The following is a 20964-nucleotide window of genomic DNA, read 5'->3' on the forward strand; positions in this document are numbered from 1 at the left end:
AATAAAATCATTACATTTCCATAACCAAAACCTGTATATGGGTTTTGTTCTAAAGAACCTGGATATCACCAGCCAAGTCCTCACTTTCAACAAGCATCATCACAGGCACACCTAATTCCATCTCTTCCCGCTATGGCAAGCTTGATCAAATTCTTATTTTATAGTCTATAAAGTTGATCACACTATAAATATTGTGGCTGAGGATTCAGTTTTGTTCACGAAGACAAGTCCAGGCCGGCAGTAATATCCCTGTTAATAACCATTAAAATGAGACAAGAGAGCAAAACATTTTTATTGAAAAGAATTTACTGAGAAAAAACTGAGATGCATCTGCAAAAAGTGTTTTCAAAAGACATTAAATGTTTCAATAGTAAGAGAGTTCATGCTTTCAGACTGACACTCCATTTACATAGGTCTTCTCACATGTCTTTTCAGCAATTTAATAAAAATATGATATATTTTTATTTGTGTACTGTTTTGCTTTTTAATATATAATACATGTAATACTGATGACAAAACACTGGATTTAATTTACAAAATAAAATAACAATATAACAGTTACAATCCTTTATAATAACAGTTAATAATTAGATTCAAATAAATCATACATTTTATTGTTTTAGATAGAAAGTAAAAACACAATTTTTGTATTTTCAGTCATCGTAACAGTCTCCGAGCCTGAGACAGAGTCTGCCTGTATTAAGGTGTCTTTACAGTGTAGGAGGAGGCATGGGGACTACATGCTCTGCTGTCAGTGAGGAACCATAGGCACCATAACCCAGGGTTATTATTACAGGGTCCTATCTGACCCTCTGTCCTTCAGTGACTGCACTCTTCTCCTCTATGATCTAGTACTGATCTGTCCTCCCCACTAGGGGGCAGTCAGTCACTGCAAAGTGCAAATTCCAACTTCAGTTTTGATGGTCCCCAGTGGACCTTCTTGCTAATGTAATGTTCAGTCCCTTTCATTGGTCGCATCCCAGCTAGTAAAACCCACCAGAAGAGCCTCAGAGTCAGGAGCAGATATCTAACCATATCTAACCATGAAGAGTCTCTAACCCACAGCTCTCCAACCCTGTTCCTGGAGAGCTACCGTCCTGTAGGTTTTCGCTCCAACCCTAATCTAGCGCACCTGATTCTAATAATTAGCTGGTTGATGAGCTGAATTGGGTTAGTTACAACTGGGGTTGCATTAAAAGCCTACAGGAGGGTAGCTCTCCAGGAACAGGGTTGGTGAGCCCTGCTCTATCCCCTCTCAGCATTTAGAGGAGGGGAAGAACTTCCCAGGCGAGGGGAACTTGAAGCCATTCCCAGAGGGCAGTCTGACAGGGTGTGGTGGTGCTCCAGGACTACCTCCCCTGGAGGAGTCAGTAGCAGTCTGAGGAGGAGGCGCCACTGGTGGTTTTGAACCCAGCATTCGATGTCCGTTAAGCAGGTTGGTGGGACTCTGTTGCCCTTCAGCGTCCTGGTTCTTGTTGGTGGACCCATGTCTTGGAGAGAGGTGGAGAAGCCCCAGGACATCTTTCTGGACCGTGCTCATCTTCTTCCCCCCATCTCGGAGCACTCTGCCTGGGCCGGGAACCTCCTGCCTCTGGGTGGCATTGGACCAGAAGGTTTTCAGGTTGTGGATGGCCTGGACCCTCTCGTCCACCAGGCCTGCCTGTTTCAACCGGCGCAGGCCAGGGGTTTCAGCCGGGCTGGAGCGGGACGCGGTAGAGCCTGTAGAGGAGTAGGAGAGGGCTGGGGAGGGGGCCAGGGAGAGGGCTGGGGAGGGGGCCAGGGAGAGGGCTGGGGAGGCGGCCAGGGACGGGAGGCTGCTGGCTGGAGAAGGGTGGCCTGAGCTGGGGGAGATGGAGATGCTATTGGGGGAGTGTGAGATGTGGGGGGTGTAAGGGGAGCTGGGATATTTAAGTCTGACCTGCGCATGGATGTGGGTGTCTGGGGTTCTGGAGGGTGAGGGGTGGGGGTGGGGGTGAGAGAAAGAGAGGGAGGAAGACAGGGAGGATAGGGCCGGGCTGTTGTAGCCGGAGCTGATCTTCTGTAAGGACGAGCAACGAGAGGGGGGTTTGGGCCTGGTGGAAAGGAGAGGGGTGGAGATGGGTGAGAGAGTGGCAGGGAGAGGTGAGAGAGGGCTGGAGAGGGAGAGAGGTGAAGCCCGGGCCTGTAGGCTGGATCTACTACTGGGTCTGCTGAAAGCGCTGGTCTCAGACGAACGGAAGCCCAAACCACCTCCAGTGGGGGTCAGGGGGGCTGAGGTGGAGGAGGGTGTATATTCTTGTCCTCTTAGCCCCTTCTCCCCTCCCCCATTGCCTGCCCTTCCTGTCCTCCCCCTCTGGAGGCTCTCCAAAGCCTGCATGTGGCTCTGGGTCTCTTCCAGGATCCTGGTGGCCAGCTCCTGGGGGTCCAGAGGGGTGAGGGGTGGTTTGTCTTCCTGGGACTTGACGGTGCTGTCTGTCTCTGTACTGGACTGGTCAGACTCAGAGAGGACCGCCTCTGTACTGACCACCTGACCTTCAGACAAGCTCTGAGAGCTGGGGAGGAGAGTAGGGGGAGAGATGTTTAACTTGATGTGACAAGTTGGTGAAGTTGCGAACAATTAAAGCAAACAAGTGTCTTTTTAGCCTAGTAAGAAAAAAAAGCAACAACTTACCCCTGGGACTTAACGCGTGTGTTAGGGCTGGGGGGTATGGCCAGGGGCGGCGGGGGGACTTTGAGTGGTGAGGTGGGAGTGCTGACACTCCCCTTGGGGGAGATCGAGACGGGGTACCCCCTCCCTGCCACGCCTCCCCCCCCTGCTCCTCTAATGTGTCTGTGTCCCCCAGGGAGGGGTAAGGTGTCACACTCCTTCCCCCCTCCTCCCCCTCCTCCCAGAGGCTCACTGCTGATGATAGAGAATCCTTCATACTTATCCTCCACATCTGTCCCACCGCCTACTCCTCTGTGATTAGTTAATCTGTTTCTCGACACACCTCCTGTGTGTCGGTGAGAGACTCCTCCGCGGTGCCGCTCCAGTTCCTGCTGCCGCGAACGCTGGCTGATGCCATCACTTCCTGCGGGTTCGGGGCGGGACAGGAAGCTGAGAGAGGAGGCGAGGGAGCTGAGGCTGTAGAGGGAGATGGCGTCGCATGAGAGACTGTCTGGGCCTCCAAGCGGTGGCGAGAAAGGAGGCTGGGGGAGGTTAAGGGGGAGGGAGGCACACTGGGAGGAGGAGAGAGACTCTAGAGATGAAGAGCTGTCTAGGCTGAGGCGTCTGGGGAGCTCTGTGGAGTCTGCAAGGGAGAGAGGAGAAGATGGAGAGGTGAGACAGGGGTAAGATGAAATGGTGAAGCACACTGTAACTATAGGAAGTCCGGATGCCTAGATACTGTAACAATGTAGAATTTAGAGAGAGGACTCGGAGACTCTTACCAAACAGTGCCAGTAGAGATTGCAGAGCAAAGTGCATTGTTCGTCTGCAAGCCTGTTTACCAGTCTTCAATAGCACCTCCTCCTGTCCTGCCTCACACAGATCAAAACCTGGAGGGAAACAGAGAAGGGAAAATAATGACACACACAGCTAACGCTTAGGCTTTAGCTCAATGGGCTAACACAGTCTTGTGACATGCAGGAGACCTGGGTTCAAAGTTGACACACCCACACTGGCTCTCAACAGATGAGATTGGCCGCCACTGCTATTATACAAGCATATCTACCGCTCAGTGCGGTGAATACTCACCCAGCGCAGCCAGGAACTCATGACAACCAGGAAGTCTCCACAGCTGGACACTAATGGACACCTGGATGGGAGCCAATGAGAACTCCTGCTCCTTGTCACATGTCTGTTGCTGAACCAATACCTGGTGGAGCTGGAGACAGGGAGAGATAGTTTATTAGGTTATCGTAGTTTAGGTTACTTCTGGCTTGTCCTACTTTTTTGCCTCAGTATGCGTTTCTCATGCCAGAAAGATACAACACACAACTTACCATTCCCGCCATATTTTTAACAGCCTTCAAGTGGTGGGTAAGAGGAAGAGCGAAAGAGATAGAGGACTTAAATTGTTAGGAGCAGACCATTAGAAAGTAACAGATCTTATAAACGAAGACCACGCACGGACTACCACTATTTATAAGCCCTAAAATCCCAGAGGTTATGATGATATTGATATTGACCCCATGCAAACATTACCAGGCCCATCACATGCATATTCAAATCATATTTCTGGGGGAGCCACTTTTGTGAAACAACCAAACTGGGCAAGCTGCCAATCGCCATAGCCTACCCATGGGAGGACGGGGGTTGGGCGGGTCCCAAAGTCAAATTTATTCATACATGATATCAAGTTGATTCATTTACATGCTATTTAAAATACTATTAACATGGATTATCAAGCTATTTGATTCTAGATTTTAGGACAATTGGGGTTATCAGAAACTCACGTGTCCAAATAATTTGATGAATCTTTTTAATCTGGCCTTATTTTAGTAATAGCACAAAGATATGTCAAATCAGGTAATGACACATTTTTATGTTTTGGGGTGATTGAAACGCACCAGAAAGTTCAGGAAAACATCAGGGATGATCATCAAACAATCTTTGTGTATGACCTTCTGAAATAGAGAGTGTCAATTAATCAGTGTGTCTGTGTGCATTGAGGCCTACCTTGTTGATTAGCTGTTCTCCAGTCTCAGCAGCAATGACCAGTTTACAGAGGGCCTGGAATGCTGAATGAGGCAGACCTGGATGACAGAGAGGATTGATTGATTGATAGTTTTCCATGTAGGGGGACTGGAGTATAGTGCTGTGCTGGCAGTCTGATTGGTTTATTATTTGGTTGAATGATTGACTAATTCACTGATAGGTTACCTAGTAGTGACTGCAGAGTGGTGCTGCAGAGCTGAAGCCGGTCTCCAGGGTCGGCCATAGGGAAGAAGACAGCAGCGGGGAGACCACTGCCGGTACCGGGACAGTCTAACCGGAACCCCACGGCTGACAGCAGGGCCTGCCATCCCGGTACGCCACCAACCTGGTGGATTCATAGAAAACAGATATATTCATTACGATGACACAGAATAACTAAGTAATGAGAAACACCAAAGACCTTACACTGAAGAGCACACACACACACGCACGTATGCAAACACACACACACCTTGTTCTCCACACTCTGCTGCAAGGTGTACATTGCATTACTCTGACCACTCTGTATACGCTGGAGAGACTTCTCAACCTGAGGGATGGAGGGTAAATCACATTATGAGGCAAGGTTCTTTGAAGTCTCTTGAATGGACATAGGCGAGATGGCAAACATTGTGCATGTTTATTACCAGGTGCAAAAGTACTCTCAGGGAGTCTCTAGCCCTCTCAGGGTATTGGAGGATCTCTGCCAGAGCCTGGCCAATCAGAGACGAGGGGCTGTTCAGCTTCACATCACAGCCAATCAGCATGAAGCCTGTGAGAAAACAGGAAAAGGAGTGAGAAGAGGAGTGAATAATGTGTGATGTGTGTGTGTGTGTGTGTGTGCGTGCGTGCGTGTGTGCACTAACCCGCCCAGTTAGAAGGGTGTGAGAAGTGTGTGCTGCTCTGTAGAGTCTTCATGGCCTCAGTGAGAGCTGCACTGGCCTTGGTTCCATTCAGCAGCGCCGTGTAGAAGGTGTGTGTGAACACCTTGGAGGCTGCCATGGGAACGGGCCACAGTGACACACACACACACTGCACCCCCGCTGCAAGGAAGGCACGGGTCAGCCCCACCACCCCGTCAGCTGTCACCCTGCTAACACACTCCTGGTACGACCTGAGTGAGGAGAAGAGAGATAACAAGTTTATAAACATAGAGACATACGGCATAAAAAATATAAAAACTGCTTGGTTGATAATTAGGTATTTGTGTGTGTGTGTGGCTTACCCCAGCACCACCAGTTTGATAGGCAGTCTCAGGTCCAGTATGTCTGCCGCAGTGAGCAGAAACTCCTGAAGTGGTGGACTGTCGCACACACTCTCTGCGTCACACACACTTCCTCCGTCTTCACTCCCGTCCTCCCGTTGTTCAGTCCTTGCTCCCGCATCCCCAGTCTCGCTTGAAAGCGATCCCCCACATGGTGCACTCTCCTTGTGCAGTGTTCCCGAGTCCATCCCTGGATCCTGGCTGGGGGAGAGAACCAGGGCCGCCAGCTTCCAGGAGACATGAGTAGCAAAGTGAACACACTCTGCCTGGCCCATGGCTGCTAGCACACGGTCCTAGAGAAGAGAAGAGAGAAGTGAGGAGAATGTTGCCTGTTTGTGCGTCTCAATAAATCACAGGAGTAGAACACACATGCTTTATTCTCAGTACCTTGGTGGCCTGTGTTCCAGTGAGGGGCTGGCAGCCCAGCAGTTCCCCCAGGCGGAGGGCCTCGTCGTGGGCAGAGGGCAGCGGACCCCACAGCCAACGCTCCATCACCCTGGAGGGCAGGCGTGGAGCCCCTACTACTGCAGTCATGGAACCCCCACCGTTGTAGAGGAAGGGAGCCCCGCGACGAGGGTAGGACTGGAGGTGGGGAGGTGACGCAGATTTAAATGATTGATCGGTCAATGACACAATCAATGACACAATTATTATTATGACAGCATGGTTATCAGTATATTGAATTGTACAGGTTGTGCTGTTGTCTTGTATAGTGTGTGTGTGTGCCCGTGAGGACATTTGAGCGTGCGCTGTACTATACACCCACCTTAGCTACAGGCCCCAGGCTCCCTAAAGATGGGACAGCTAGAAGGTTGAACCTCTCATACAGGTACTCATTAGACGAGCTACCTTTGAGCAGAGCGAAGGGAACCAGGTACAGCTCTCCCTCTAACACCAACACCAACTGTCTGTGTCTGCCCACTGCACCACTACTGGGCATCAGCACCTAGCGAGGGACGGAGGGGAGGGCGAGAGAGAGCGAGGATGAAAGAATGAGAATAGACAGATAGATGTAATTCGATCTACGCCAAATGATAAAGCGTGTGTTACGGTAAACACACACACACACACACTCTTACCCCCTCCATAGGTGCAATGAGCAGGTGGTGAAGTGCTCGTAGGGGGGGTTTGGCGAGGGGGTTGGGTGGGGGTCTATAGGGTAGAGAGGGGGAGGAGGTCTCGTTCACTGGAGACACTGTAGAACTGACCAGACCGGAAGAACTCCTACTATTCCTGTAGAAATAAGCAAAAAGAGGCTTGTTGTTTAACAACTGGCGCTGTCTACAACAAGCAGATATTGCATAGGAACATACGACATGACACTCTCGCCATATGAAACATCAGACTTTTTTTGAATTGGATTTGAAATATGGTGACGTTTTGAGTCTTCCTGCAGAAGACACCCACCCACCTGTTGAAGAGGTTGTTTCTGGAAACCATGCGTAGGTAGCCCGTAGGGTCGCTGGCTGAGCTCAGCCGTTCCTCAAACTGCTGTTCCAACAGATCACCCGCTTCGCTCTCTGTCTCACCGCTGTTACACGCACGCACGGACGAACGTGAGCGAGCACGCACACACACACATGCGCACGCGCACACACACACACACACACACACACACACACACACACACACACACACACACACACACACACACACACACACACACACACACACACACACAGTAAACTGCTGTTGGCTAGGGCAGCAGTACTGCAGTGGTTGTCAGTGAGAACAATTTGTGAGGGGGAACATTTGCTGACACAACACAGAGGTCCATGACAAATTAGCCTGCAGTGCTGGCGCCGATGGAAGCTGCGTGTGGTATTCAACTTTATTACCCTCCGAGGTGTGATAGTCTCTCTCTACTTTATTAAAGATTGTTTGGCGCTTCACTGACGGGTAGCCAGTGTGCAGTGTGTGTGTGTGCAGTGTGTGTGTGAGAAAGCGAGAGAGGCTGTGAACTCCCATTATCACTTGGAGGGGTGCAATACGTGTCACCTCTGAACCAGCCCATCCATTCTACAGAGAGAGGGAGGGAGAGAGAGAGAGAGAGAGAGAGAGAGAGAGAGAGAGAGAGAGAGAGAGAGAGAGAGAGAGAGAGAGAGAGAGAGAGAGAGAGAGAGAGAGAGAGAGAGAGAGAGAGAGAGAGAGAGAGAGAGAGAGAGAGAGAGAGAGAGAGAGAGAGAGAGAGAGGGAGGGAGGGGGAGGGAGGGAGGGAGCACCTCGCCAAGCGATAAAGAGCGCTTGCAGTCTATCAGTGAAGCACTTCACAATATTTGAATAAAGCAAAGACCATCGCAAGGGCAAGACACACACATACCTGCTGTAGTAGTCGTCAACTCCCAGAGCCTCTCTAGCTGCAGTGATGTGCTGCTCCAGAGTCTGGCAGCCACTAACTCCTCCCCCCTGGATCTCTGAGGCCTGCAGCTCGGCTCCTCCCTCACCCAGGTACACCTCATGGAACTTCACTATACCTGCACACAACAGAGGGTGAGGGATTTAGAGGTGTGTGTATATGTGTGTGTGTGTCTTTCTGTGTGTAAGTGTGTATGTACCTACCTGTGCCTGGTGCCAGTAGCCAGCTGTAGAGGTACCCTGCGGCCAGAGAGAAGTACAGCACCAGTGACTTCTGACTGTTGACTGTATTCAGGATGTGTTCTACGGTTACCGGGGAGTAAGGGTCAGGGGTCGGGGTATAAGGGTCAGAGGTCAGGGGTTGGTGACCCTGCTGTCGCTCCACCAGGAGGTCGGCGAACGCCCGGGTTCGTCCCCGCTCTGCCACTGCTAGGGCCTCGTCATAATGACCTGGAGAGGGATGAACAGAGGGATGAGAAGAGAAGAGAGAGAGCGATAAGAGATGGGAAAGTTCAAGTAGAGAAAGAGAGAGAGAAAGAGAGAGCGAAATAGAGATAGGAAGAGAGAGAGAGAGAAAGAGAGAGGGAGAGAAAGAGAGAGGGAGAGAGAGAGATAGAAGTGGGACAATAAGCGAGAGAGAGTGAGAAAGTGAAGGAGATGGATAATAAGAGAGATAACATAAAAACTGAAAGAGAGTAGAGAGAGAGTGTTACCCAGGCTGACGAGGATCCTCTGGAGAGCCTGGTATGATGATGTCTGCAGGTCAAACAGAGTCAGCCTGTAGTCTGAGCTGAGTTGGGCTTCATGCCGAATCGACTCAAACAAGGCAGACGCTCGGTACAGCTGGAGAGAGAGAAAGAGAATGCACACCTACATCACACATTCATTCACACCTGAATACACACCCATGTGGCACCCCCATCGTGATATACACGCAATTCGTTTTAATTTTAAACATAGGGAATCTCAAAACCCCTAAGGTTAGAATCAGAGACTGGAGTTCCATAGTCAACCAGCAGATGTCAGCAGGACTCAAGAGAAGCAACAGTAACTTTGAAACACACAAGTTTGTACCTGGTTCTGGGCCTCCTCCAGGTTGCTGCTGGCCCACAGTGACAGGCCCAGACGATGACGGATCCTAGCCTCCTCCTCTCTCCTCCCACACTGCTCTGCTAAACGCAGACCTGAAACAGAGAGAAAGAGAGAGAGGGAGTCTCAAAACATCATCAAATCACCCCTCTCCTACCCTCCCTCTTTCTCCAAGAACCATGTCTTCATTCATACTCTCTCTCGATGTCTCTCTCTCCTCTCACCTTCCTGCAGGTACATGACAGCCTGTGTGTAGTTCTGTAGCGCATGGTGTGTCCTCCCCAGGCTGCCGTACGCCAGTGTCTTGGCTGTGAGGTCATTATTCTGCGCTGCCACACTCAGGTGCTGCTCCTGATGACATCACCACAGACAGAAAGGTCAAGTCCCAAACCGTTTACCTGACAGAACCCGACCACAGCAGAGAGGAAGAGGCGAAGCAAGAGGGATAACTGGGCCCAAAATATGTATTCTCCAGCAGGTGGTGTTTATTTTTCCCGCTCACCTAGTGAGAAGTTTTGTATGGAGGTCAATGAGAGTGTTGAATTGGGTTGACAAAAAATGTAATGGCTTATGTGCTACGTGTGTCTTACTTGATCTAATAGAAGTTTTATAATGATTAGGTTGTTACAATTGACATCCCGGCAACTTTGAGAAAAAACACTTTATATCGGAGTTGTGCCTGTTGTTCCCACGAGTATCTGCCCTCTCATTGGCTAGAATGGTCCATCCTGATCTTGCCTCCTCCCGACTGCCTTCCATTTTTTCAGACATTTATTTTCATTGTTTCATTGAGTATCTGGTCAATATAATGGATAATCTGTGACCATAGTGTGTGTTTACCTGACAGGCCACGGCCTTTTCATAGTTTCCCAGCGCCTCATAGGTCAATCCCAGGTTCCCGTAGGCCCTCCCCTGACTCCTCACACTTCCTGTTTCCTCCGCAATCTCTAATGCCCTCTGGTGCCACTGGAGAGAGAGAGAGAGAGATGGATGGATGGACAGACAGACACAGACAGACAAACAATGGACCATTGCACGGGGAATATAATAACGTCATTATGAGAACCAACCTGTAGAGCTGTCTCGTTCTCTCCCAACAGCTGGTACACTCCACCTAACGCCCCGCTCGCTTCGCCCTCTAGTGCTCGGTCCTGGGAGGAACAGATTTAGAATATAATATATTGTAACACATCTATAACAGATTTATAACACATATACATATATATATATATATACATACACATACATATATACACATATACATATATATATACATACATACATATATACACATATATATACATATATATATATACACATACATACATATATACATATACACATACAGACATATATACACATACATACATATATATACACTGCTCAAAAAAATAAAGGGAACACTTAAACAACACAATGTAACTCCAAGTCAATCACACTTCTGTGAAATCAAACTGTCCACTTAGGAAGCAACACTGATTGACAATACATTTCACATGATGTTGTGCAAATGGAATAGACAAAAGGTGGAAATTATAGGCAATTAGCAAGACACCCCCCAAAACAGGAGTGATTCTGCAGGTGGTGACCACAGACCACTTCTCAGTTCCTATGCTTCCTGGCTGATGTTTTGGTCACTTTTGAATGCTGGTGGTGCTCTCACTCTAGTGGTAGCATGAGACGGAGTCTACAACCCACACAAGTGGCTCAGGTAGTGCAGTTCATCCAGGATGGCACATCAATGCGAACTGTGGCAAAAAGGTTTGCTGTGTCTGTCAGCGTAGTGTGTGTGTGTGTGTGTGTGTGTGTGTGTGTGTGTGTGTGTGTGGTACCAGTCAAATGTTTGGACGCAGCTACTCATTCAAGAGTTTTTCTTTATTTTGACTATTTTCTACATTGTATAATAATAGTGAAGACATCAAAACGATGAAATAACACATATGGAATCATGTAGTAACCAAAGAAGTGCCACCTCCACTACAGGTATTTATTCCTACCTCCCTCCCATCAGTCATTCACTCAATAGAGAGGTAGAAGTCTTACCCCTGCGGTGGAAGCGATGTTGAGTTGATGCTCCAGGCAGGATAGGGCTTGTTCATAATTCCCCAGCTGGCTGTGTAGGTCTCCCAGCTCCCCATATGCCTGGGCCTGGGCCTTCCTTCCTCCACTTCCTCCCTCTCCACCTTCCGATCCGCCCAGCTCATGGGCCACCACCAGACGCTTCTCAAAACACACCAGCGCCTGCTGGAGACTACCTAGAGATCTGTCAGGAGAGGAGGAAGGGAGGAGATAGGAGTTATTTTTGTTTAGTCCCATATCTCTCTTTAGAGTTGGCCTGCTGATTGCTGCAGATGAGTCACTATTGCACTCAGAAGGAGCCCTACCAATTATTTACATAAATGTGACTCGTTTCAGGAGACTAGGCGTATGTCGCGTGTCCCTACTTCACAGGCGAGCCATTTGAACGTAAACTTTTGTTTTTTATCATAATGCGTTTTTTGGGCAGAAAAGCATTGTGGAACATGTGAACTTTCATGTGCCTTAATAACAAATGTGTATGCCATCTGTAAATACAAATAAAATAGTTAAATTACGGGCCTAGTTGGTTAAGCCACGGAAAAAGTCAGCAACCTTCCCGCTAGCCATGATTGGCTGAGATAATGAGTGGGCTGGACATGCCGAGAGATGAGTTCGGATTGGTCTGACATGTAGCTGGCTTCTGTCTATAACATGAGCTGGTCAGTATGAGTTTGTAATCCTTTCTAAAGTGGATTTGTTTTTTAAGATATTGTAGTAGAATTCCATAAGTGTTGCTCTCCACTTTCTGGAGGACCGAGTTTTGAAATCAGTGTATGATAGCTAAGGAGATGGAGAAAAATCTGGCATTTGATTGCAAATATGCAGACAAAGTCGAAAATAGAACACACAGAAGGCTGTTGTATAAAACACCTGTCTCTGGATTACATCTTCAAACTAAGGGCAACCATCTGTAACAGAGAGGGAGAAGCGTCCATCCATATATACGGGTAAGACAGTCTAGATAGCGACATTTTCAGATATTACACATTTCTAATTTTGTCAGGAAGTAGTTTTAATTTCAAGTTAAAGTGTACCGTTAGCTAGCTAGCTAATGTTACATGTATGATCTGTGTAGTAATATTATTCGTATCGCAGAGCCATTTGCATTGCTAGTTATAGCCTAATGTTAGCTAGCTAACATTGAACCTTGTTGGTTAGCTACCTGCAGATTCATGCAGGGTAGTAACGTTATGATTTGGGATTATGGTTCATTGTTTAGCTAACTAGCTACATGTAAAAAAAAAAAAAAAAAAAGACTCCACTATGCAAGTAACTATTTCAAAAGAATGTTTATGATGTCACTGCGACAACTGTCGATAGACGTAGCTGGTATATTCGCTCTGGCTATCTACTCCAATTTCGGAGCACTCTCGTCTGAGTGTGCCAGAGCGCAGAATAAAGCACAGTTCCAAAAGCACAGTTGCAGTTGGCAAACGCTCTGGATAACATAGAGCAGCCTAACCATCTCTGCTAGGGCGAGTAAAAAGGTCAGAGTAAGCTGTCCTCTCATTTGTGTCTGGAAGTAGCTAGCATGCTAGCCAACGTTAGCCAGTTAGCTTGGGTGCTTGACTGCAGTTGTTAGGTCAGAATACTCGGATCAACCCTACTCCTTGCCCAGAGCGTCCAGTGTGCGTTCTGAACGCTCCGAGAGTGAAACGCTCTGAATTTACGAACGGACAATGTGACAACGCTATGAGTTTGTAAATGCCCAGAGCACACTCTGGCACTTCAGATTAAATTTACGAACACACCCTTAGTATAAACCAGCCTTTAGTCTTGAAACTTTGGTTGTTTAGTACATAGCCTCACATGTGAATCCTTAAAGATATCGGTGAGGCTAAAGCTTAAGGGGGTGTGAAAGATGCTGAATGGGTGTAGACAAAGAAGGTAGGTACCAAAACATAGGTACCAAAACACTAGGTACCAAAACATAGGTACCAAAACATGCAAGAGCCATTTTCTAAAGGTTACAAGTTGATCAACTTTCAAATCAGAATTACTTTCCCATTGTTCCTCAACTGTAGTGTATGATATACCAGTCTCTACCTATAATCCAATGTAAAAAACGATTTCAAATTTTGCTACGTAAAACCGAATCGAGCCAGTCGGTCACAATTGCATTTCATATTAAGTACACAAAGTACACATAAGTCACACCATAAAACACTCCACTCTCAAAACAGCAACGGCTTCTAGTTTCCCACAGAGCCATATGTGAAACTTAAGGAAGCTAACAAGAAAACCAATTAGGCAATAACTTAAGGTCATGTTGATTTTGCTAGTATGAGATGCAAATAAACATGCACAGCTTTGGGGGAGGGAATGTAAAAGAGGCTGTGTCTGAAAATGAACATCAAGCTGTGGCTTTTATCAGTATAATTACATTACTTATTCTTTCATTATTCTGTCCTTCCCTCACCAGGGATCAGCAGAGAGAGAGAGAGAGAGACAGAAAGACAGAAAGAAAGAGAGAAAGAAAGAAAGGAAAAGATTGAGAGAGAAAAGGAGAGGGGGGTTAAAAGAGGAAGAATAGAGAGAGATAAAGAGGAAGCAACAGCCAGACAGAGAGAGTGAGAACGTGTGTGTGTGTGTGTGTTTTACCTGTGTGCATTGCCCAGTCCCCTGTAGGCTCTCTCCTGGTCCTGAACATGGTTGAGACTCTGAGCCACAGTCAGAAACATCTCACTGTACTTTATAGCTTCCTCAAAGTCTCCCAGAGAGTCATAACAGTCTGCTAGGTTCCCATAGGCCCTGCCTCTGTCCAGCACACACTCAGCCCCACTCAGCTGCTCCAGCATGGCCAACTGCTGCTCAAAATACCCAATGGCCTCCTCCAGGACGCCCATGTTCATCTTGGCGATGCCCATGTTGCCCTGGACCTGTGCCTCCACACGGGCATCTCTGAGGCCCTGTGCCAGGGTGAGCTGGGCCTGGTAGCACTGGAAGGCTGTGGGGTAGTCTGTCAGGGCCATGTGGACGGCTGCCAGGCGGCCCAGAGCACCACACTGCCCCCGCTGGTCGTCTAGAGCGGTGCGGGCAGACAGCTCCTGCTGGTGGAAGGACAGGGCCAGGTCGTACTGACGGAGGAGTCTGGGGGAGGAAATGTCTATTACTTCCCAGTCAATATGAACTAAAAACATATGAGAAGTTAATAAATTACATTTTAGATGCTACCTGGGCTAGAAGCCTACCTGTGGGCAGAGCCTAGCGCTGAGTAGGCGTCAGCCTCCATCTTGTGTCCTTTGACCTCTTGAGCCAGGGTGAGCTGCTGCTGGTAGAACCTCACCGCCCCGGCCACGTCACCCCGACACACACACACATCCCCCAGGTTTCCCAGGGCACGGAACACTGCCTGGACACACACACACACACACACACACACACACACACACACACACACACACACACACACACACACACACACACACACACACACACACACACACACACAAACACACACACACACACACACACACACACACACACACACACAGTTTTAATGTAGAATCTCCCACCCCTGTCAAGTCCCCCCAACACACATGCAGACCCACTTCTGACCCATTCCTCCAATCCCAGTTGTGTTAATGACTGTCTGTACCTGAGTGTTGTTCAGAGCCTGGGCCAGGGACAGCAGGTATCTCTGACAGTCCTCAGCCTTGCTATATTCCCCCAGTGCTTTGTAGGCCAGACCCAGGTTACAGTAGGCTTTAGCCTGGGACAATTTATCACCCAGGTCTTTAGCCAGGGCCAGGTCCTGCTCATAATACCTGTCAGTAAAAAAAAGAAGTGTGGCTCATTTTCTTCACAAAGTTGAGACCTTTGTGTAATTTATTTGGAGAGGTATCTTTATGAGTTATTATTATACATACAAGGTGTATGAAGAGTGTGTCCTACCTGACGGCCTCCCTGTACTGTCCCAAGCAATAGTGTGTGTAGGCCAGGTTGTGGCAGACCTTGCCTTCTCCCTCCAGGTCCTGTAGCTGAGGTGACAGGGTCAGGTACTGTTGGTAGTATGGAACCGCCGGGGCATACTCCCCTCTACAGCAGTGGAAGTTACCCAGGTTACCTACACACACACAAACACACACACCCTTTACCTTTAGGAATAATTCAAGTATATTTAATATTGTTTTGTATTACTTTGTCCATCTGTCCGTCCGTTACCTAGTGCCCTGGCCGTGCTCTGCGTGTCTCGTAGCTCGCGTGCGATGGTCAGGTGCTGCAGGTAGTGCTGGAGAGCCTGGTCGTGAGCGCCCAGCGCCTGATAGGCTACAGCCAGGTTACCATGGGTAGAGGCCTGGGAGGGACGGTCATTCACCTGGGAGAGGAAAGAAAGGTCAATACCAGGGCCGCATTCAGCAGGACACAACGTTGGCCAACGTTCAGATAGAAATGTATGATGCAGAACAAACATACCTCTTTGGTATATAAAATAAGGAATCACGTCAGCTCTAGTCATAGCATTTCTATCTGCAACGTTCTACAATGGTTTCATACTGAACATGGCCCAGGTGTGTGTGTCTGCCTCCAGTGATATCTGCTACCTACGATACCATACAGCCTGGTCGTACGTCCACAAAGCGCTCTGTGTGTGTTTGTTCACGTGTGTGCGTTCACGTGTGTGTTCAAGTGTGCATCCTCACCTCGACTGATATGTGCAGTTCCTGCCGGTGGTACCGTACAGCTTGGTCGTACATCCTCAGAGCGTTGTAGGCATTTCCCATGTTCCCATAGGCCCTGCCCTGAGCAGCATAGTCCCCTAGCTCCTGGACCAAACACAGGTGGGCCTTGTGGAGCTTCAACGCTGCATCGTACTCCCCCTTCATCTGGTGGATTATACCTGAAAGAGAGAGAGAGGCACAGAAAGGCGTTTTCAGTCCAGCGAGTGAGAGTGAGTGACGGCCAAACAGAGATTAGACATGAGGATGACCAATTAGGATCGCAGTCGACCGTCTGACACTGGGCCTTTTCAGGGGGACGGAACATTACGGAACATTCAGATAGGGAATTGTCGGAAAAAAGCGAATCGTGTCACATCCCTGAATACACCGATGTCTGTGAGTGTGTGTGTAGGTATGGGAGGGTATCAGTGCTCGAATATCGGCATCAAACACAAGACAAGAGAAGGGAGGAATGAAAGAGGGAGCAAATGTGGAGGTGTCGAGACAGGGAGGAGAGGTAGGGCGTGTCGAGACAGGGAGGAGAGGTAGGGCGTGTCGAGACAGGGAGGAGAGGTAGGGCGTGTCGAGACAGGGAGGAGAGGTAGGGCGTGTCGAGACAGGGAGGAGAGGTAGGGCGTGTCGAGACAGGGAGGAGAGGTAGGGCGTGTCGAGACAGGGAGGAGAGGTAGGGCGTGTCGAGACAGGGAGGAGAGGTAGGGCGTGTCGAGACAGGGAGGAGAGGTAGGGCGTGTCGAGACAGGGAGGAGAGGTAGGGCGTGTCGAGACAGGGAGGAGAGGTAGGGTGTGTCGAGACAGGGAGGAGAGGTAGGGCGTGTCGAGACAGGGAGGAGAGGTAGGGTGTGTCGAGACAGGGAGGAGAGGTAGGGCGTGTCGAGACAGCAGAAGTAGATTGATCAGTAACACACGGCCCTGATGTCTGTCTGCCTGATCCAGTGTGTGTGTGCGTGTGTTTGTAGGCCAGGGGTCAGTCTTAAAATGGAGTGGAGCATGAAATTAGCTAAGGTAGTTTGGCATTCTGAGTGGAGAAACGCTGTTTCCATTTGCTACTTTCTTTCATCCTGAACATAGCCATGATTTAACAAGAGAGGAAGTGCCTATCAGGTTTAGGTTAAAAGGAAGGGTACCTTCACACTTTCAATGTCCTTCTAATGTACATAAACATGTTGGTTAACAGTATATGTCAATAATACATGCATTTTTTTGTTACGTATGCCAAACACTTTTTGAAATAATTTCTTGCCAGGAACATTTTAAATGTAAGACTTGAATAATCTATCAATGTAGGTCTAAACAGTGGCAGTGCAGCAATTTTCGTTTAACAACAAAAAATGTTCTGTTCTGTAGCTCAAAAGCCTTGTGAAAAGAAAGAAACGTTCAGGCAAAATAAGGTTCAAAGTTAGCATTAGAAAAATAAACAAACAGTATTTACGTTGGTGTTTGACATTCCTTCTGTTGAGAATCACATTACAAAATGGAAGTACTCGTACTCATTCAGAGCAGAGCATGGTTTTACACACAGTGACCTCTGCTGTTACGATCTGCGGTGGTTCTGCCTTTGATCTATAGAAGTATGGAACCGTCCTCTCTGTAAATGTGTGGTTAAAGGTGTGGAGGTGCTGTAATCGGACGTAAACAGCAGAACTAGCATAGAAGGACAACTTTCCTTTGTCCATGTCTAGCTGAATATAGATCCTCTGCAGCTTCTGCTTGATTGTCTCTGGTACACCACCAAGCACACCTACAGTTAACTGTTTAGCTTTTTTAAGAACTGGTTTTCTTGCTAATGGACTCTTTTGCCACCGCTAATAACCAGTCGTCATTGTCCCCCACCTCCACCTCCCAGCTGTGAATCCCTGAGGTGAATCCCTTTGAACCCAGAATGTCCAAGTACCCACTAAACCTCTCTGGGTTGTCTGGAAGACTCCTATCCTCAGTCTTCATTCTTAGGCTGGTCAGGTTCTCTGAGAGATGGAGAGAGCATGCAGCTGTGTTTGGGTCCAGAACTACAGATGTGCAGTCCAAAATTGACTGCATCTTCTGCTAGACCTATAAGCCAAGGTTGCCCAGGTGCTTGGCCACGTTGACCAGAGCTCCAGAGACAAGCGGAGGGTCCAGAGGAGAATCTCTGCTTTCTATTTCACGGTCTTGTAGCTTTGCAGGAATACGGTGTCATCACCCGACAGCTTCTCCTCTACCTCCCTGATTCTTTTAGACAGAAATGACATCATTTTAATATTCTCCTCCTCTTCCTCCCTCAGCTTGGCTATTCTCTCTGCCTCTCAAATTCCTCTTCTATCTCTGTTTTCTGGGCCTGCGCCCCAATGTGAGATGCCATTTTCTCCCAGGAGGGTTTGGTCTTGTCAACGACAGCCATTTTATTCTGTAGGGCCGCCAGTGGTGTTCTGAGCTCCTCCCTCTGGGTAGCAGCCTTCTTCACAGAGTAGAAACTGTGGCCTGCATGCTCAGACACACACTCCACACACTCACGCTCCAGGCAGAACAAGCCAAGCTTATGTTAGTGGAGGCCACACACATTGTGTGGGCCTGTGAAGTGTGTTTGGCGCATTGGAGCCTGTGGGAGTTCTCCATGCGAGGTCTCCTCTTTGGCCATCTTTCTGGGCAGCTGGCAGTCTGTGCACTGCTTCTCCCTCTGCAGGGTCTCAGGGTTGCCGGGAAACGTCTGTCTGCAGACAGAGCAGACCATGGTCCCTCCCTGCTTCCAGGTGGCCTCCAGGCAGGTCCTGCAGAAGCTGTGGCTGCAGTAGAGGATGATGGGTCTGTGAAGCTCTCACAGCAGATGGGACATGACATGTCATCCTCCAGAGGGGAGGGACATGACATGTCATCCTCCAGAGGGGAGAGACAGGCTGCCATCCTCTCTGGACAACTGGAGAGCGAATGAGAGAGAGTTTTTTAGAATTATATTTTTAAGAAAGTGAGAAAGAGCCAGTGTCAATGAGAGTGTGAGTACGTGTGTTGTGTGTTAGTGTGTTCAAATACAACGTTGGTTAGATATAGAGAGACTGTCTTAGAGGATGCTACAGTAGTCATAATGGCAGTTTAACTTTGCACAACTACCCTAGCTACGGAACTGTAAAGTGATATGTGATGCTCCATATCACAGTTATGGCTTAGCTACTGTAAAGTATAGCAAACTATTCTTCAACTAACCTGTTCCTGCCGATAATTTCTTTGTTCTCGATACAGGGGAAAAGTGTATCTTATACATGTCCAGTTGCAGGTGGTTCTATCAAATTTCTAATGTTTCTATTTCAAATGTATTCATTTGTTTAACACATTGTTGGTTACTACATGATTCCATATGTGTTATTTCATAGTTTTGATGTCTTCACTATTATTCTACAATGTAGAAAATAGTACAAATAAAGAAAAACCCTGGAATGAGTAGGCGTGTCCAAAGTTTTGACTGGTACTGTTTATGAAATGTGGAAAAAATATCTTATAAAACATTTAAAAAGAAGCAATAAAACAAGAGACGGTGCAAAACAAATGTTATTAACTCATGAAAGAGAAAAGAAACAGAGATACGGTTTTAAAGCTGTTCAAAAATAAAGTTAAGAAAGGGTTCAGATATCTGCCTTTTCTTTGGGCAACATCCTAAAAGAAATGTAAGTTAGTAGCACGCTCAACCCCCCCTCGGAACTTCTGTCCCACTGAGCTGGAACTTCTGTCCCACTGAGCTGGAACTTCTGTCCCACTGAGCTGGAACTTCTGTCCCACTGAGCTGGAACTTCTGTCCCACTGAGCTGGAACTTCTGTCCCACTGAGCTGGAACTTCTGTCCCACTGAGCTGGAACTTCTGTCCCACTGACCTGGAACTTCTGTCCCACTGAGCTGGAACTTCTGTCCCACTGAGCTGGAACTTCTGTCCCACTGAGCTGGAACTTCTGTCCCACTGAGCTCGAACTTCTGTCCCACTGAGCTGGAACTTCTGTCCCACTGAGCTGGAACTTCTGTCCCACTGAGCTGGAACTTCTGTCCCACTGAGCTGGAACTTCTGTCCCACTGACCTGGAACTTCTGTCCCACTGAGCTGGAACTTCTGTCCCACTGACCTGGAACTTCTGTCCCACTGAGCTGGAACTTCTGTCCCACTGAGCTGGAACTTCTGTCCCACTGAGCTGGAACTTCTGTCCCACTGAGCTGGAACTTCTGTCCCACTGAGCTATGCACACTGCCCAGCTCCGGCTCAGTGGAAGACAGTAGTTCAGAGGGGGGATGGAACCTGTCATTCTTTACAGGAGGCCAAGTGTAGCACTTATTTGGTCATGGTCAATTACAATCTTGAAAGAATCATGTAGTCCTAGTTAAATGTGATTGCTGAGAAACTCAGTGTCTTTTTACAGTAAACTTCATAGGTTATCCAGTAACACAGGACATTGTTCACTGTCTCGGTATGGCTCACTGTATATGTCCATGTCTGCTGTGACGGGGAGCTAGAGAAGCAAGGGAGAGTGAGGAGAGTGATGTCAGTGCAGGCAGGCGCAGCAGCAGTGTTGATCTGTGATTGAGTTGACTTATCCTCTAAAATGAAAATAAACAGTTGCAGAACTGTATGGGCCCTGTCAAGATGTATCTTTTACAGTGATGGGGGGAAAAAAATATTATTTCTGACAATATATATCGTATTGTATCGTTTTGACAATATCACAATATATATTTTTGCGCTAAATGGCTGTACCTGCACCAAAACTCCAGTATTTTTCATTCATAGCTTGTTCTGCATCTTCTCTTTAAATAGGGAGACAATTTGTTATCAGTACTTTTATTTCCATGACTGATCAGAACTAGTTTTCTCATGGCTCTCTCTTGTCCTTC

At 48.0% G+C, this 20964-nt stretch overlaps 1 protein-coding gene across 3 annotated transcripts in view; it reads right to left on the reverse strand.

The window, feature by feature from the left end:
• Positions 1-278: 278 nt before the first annotated feature.
• LOC129818732 (tetratricopeptide repeat protein 28-like) overlaps positions 279-20964 on the reverse strand; it is a 114754-nt gene continuing 94068 nt past the window's right edge. For 2 of the 3 annotated variants that reach the window (XM_055874905.1, XM_055874908.1), the window contains 29 exons: positions 16088-16284; positions 15609-15762; positions 15339-15510; positions 15043-15211; positions 14636-14796; positions 14046-14534; positions 11409-11628; positions 10436-10516; positions 10206-10331; positions 9590-9716; positions 9351-9460; positions 8990-9119; positions 8481-8726; positions 8242-8395; positions 7333-7452; positions 7001-7154; positions 6688-6867; positions 6309-6503; positions 5883-6214; positions 5524-5771; positions 5305-5429; positions 5130-5207; positions 4844-5003; positions 4640-4716; positions 3964-3987; positions 3716-3845; positions 3409-3516; positions 2651-3269; positions 279-2531 (listed from right to left, as the gene is read on the reverse strand). In XM_055874905.1, the coding sequence (XP_055730880.1) occupies positions 1256-2531; positions 2651-3269; positions 3409-3516; positions 3716-3845; positions 3964-3987; positions 4640-4716; positions 4844-5003; positions 5130-5207; positions 5305-5429; positions 5524-5771; positions 5883-6214; positions 6309-6503; positions 6688-6867; positions 7001-7154; positions 7333-7452; positions 8242-8395; positions 8481-8726; positions 8990-9119; positions 9351-9460; positions 9590-9716; positions 10206-10331; positions 10436-10516; positions 11409-11628; positions 14046-14534; positions 14636-14796; positions 15043-15211; positions 15339-15510; positions 15609-15762; positions 16088-16284 (6362 nt within the window). In that variant the 3' untranslated portion in view covers positions 279-1255. The remainder of the gene's footprint in view (positions 2532-2650; positions 3270-3408; positions 3517-3715; positions 3846-3963; positions 3988-4639; positions 4717-4843; positions 5004-5129; positions 5208-5304; positions 5430-5523; positions 5772-5882; positions 6215-6308; positions 6504-6687; positions 6868-7000; positions 7155-7332; positions 7453-8241; positions 8396-8480; positions 8727-8989; positions 9120-9350; positions 9461-9589; positions 9717-10205; positions 10332-10435; positions 10517-11408; positions 11629-14045; positions 14535-14635; positions 14797-15042; positions 15212-15338; positions 15511-15608; positions 15763-16087; positions 16285-20964) is intronic. The other variant, XM_055874907.1, reaches the window with a different exon arrangement.

The sequence above is a fragment of the Salvelinus fontinalis genome, chromosome 21, assembly GCF_029448725.1.
Source record: "Salvelinus fontinalis isolate EN_2023a chromosome 21, ASM2944872v1, whole genome shotgun sequence".
Lineage (NCBI taxonomy): Eukaryota > Metazoa > Chordata > Actinopteri > Salmoniformes > Salmonidae > Salvelinus > Salvelinus fontinalis.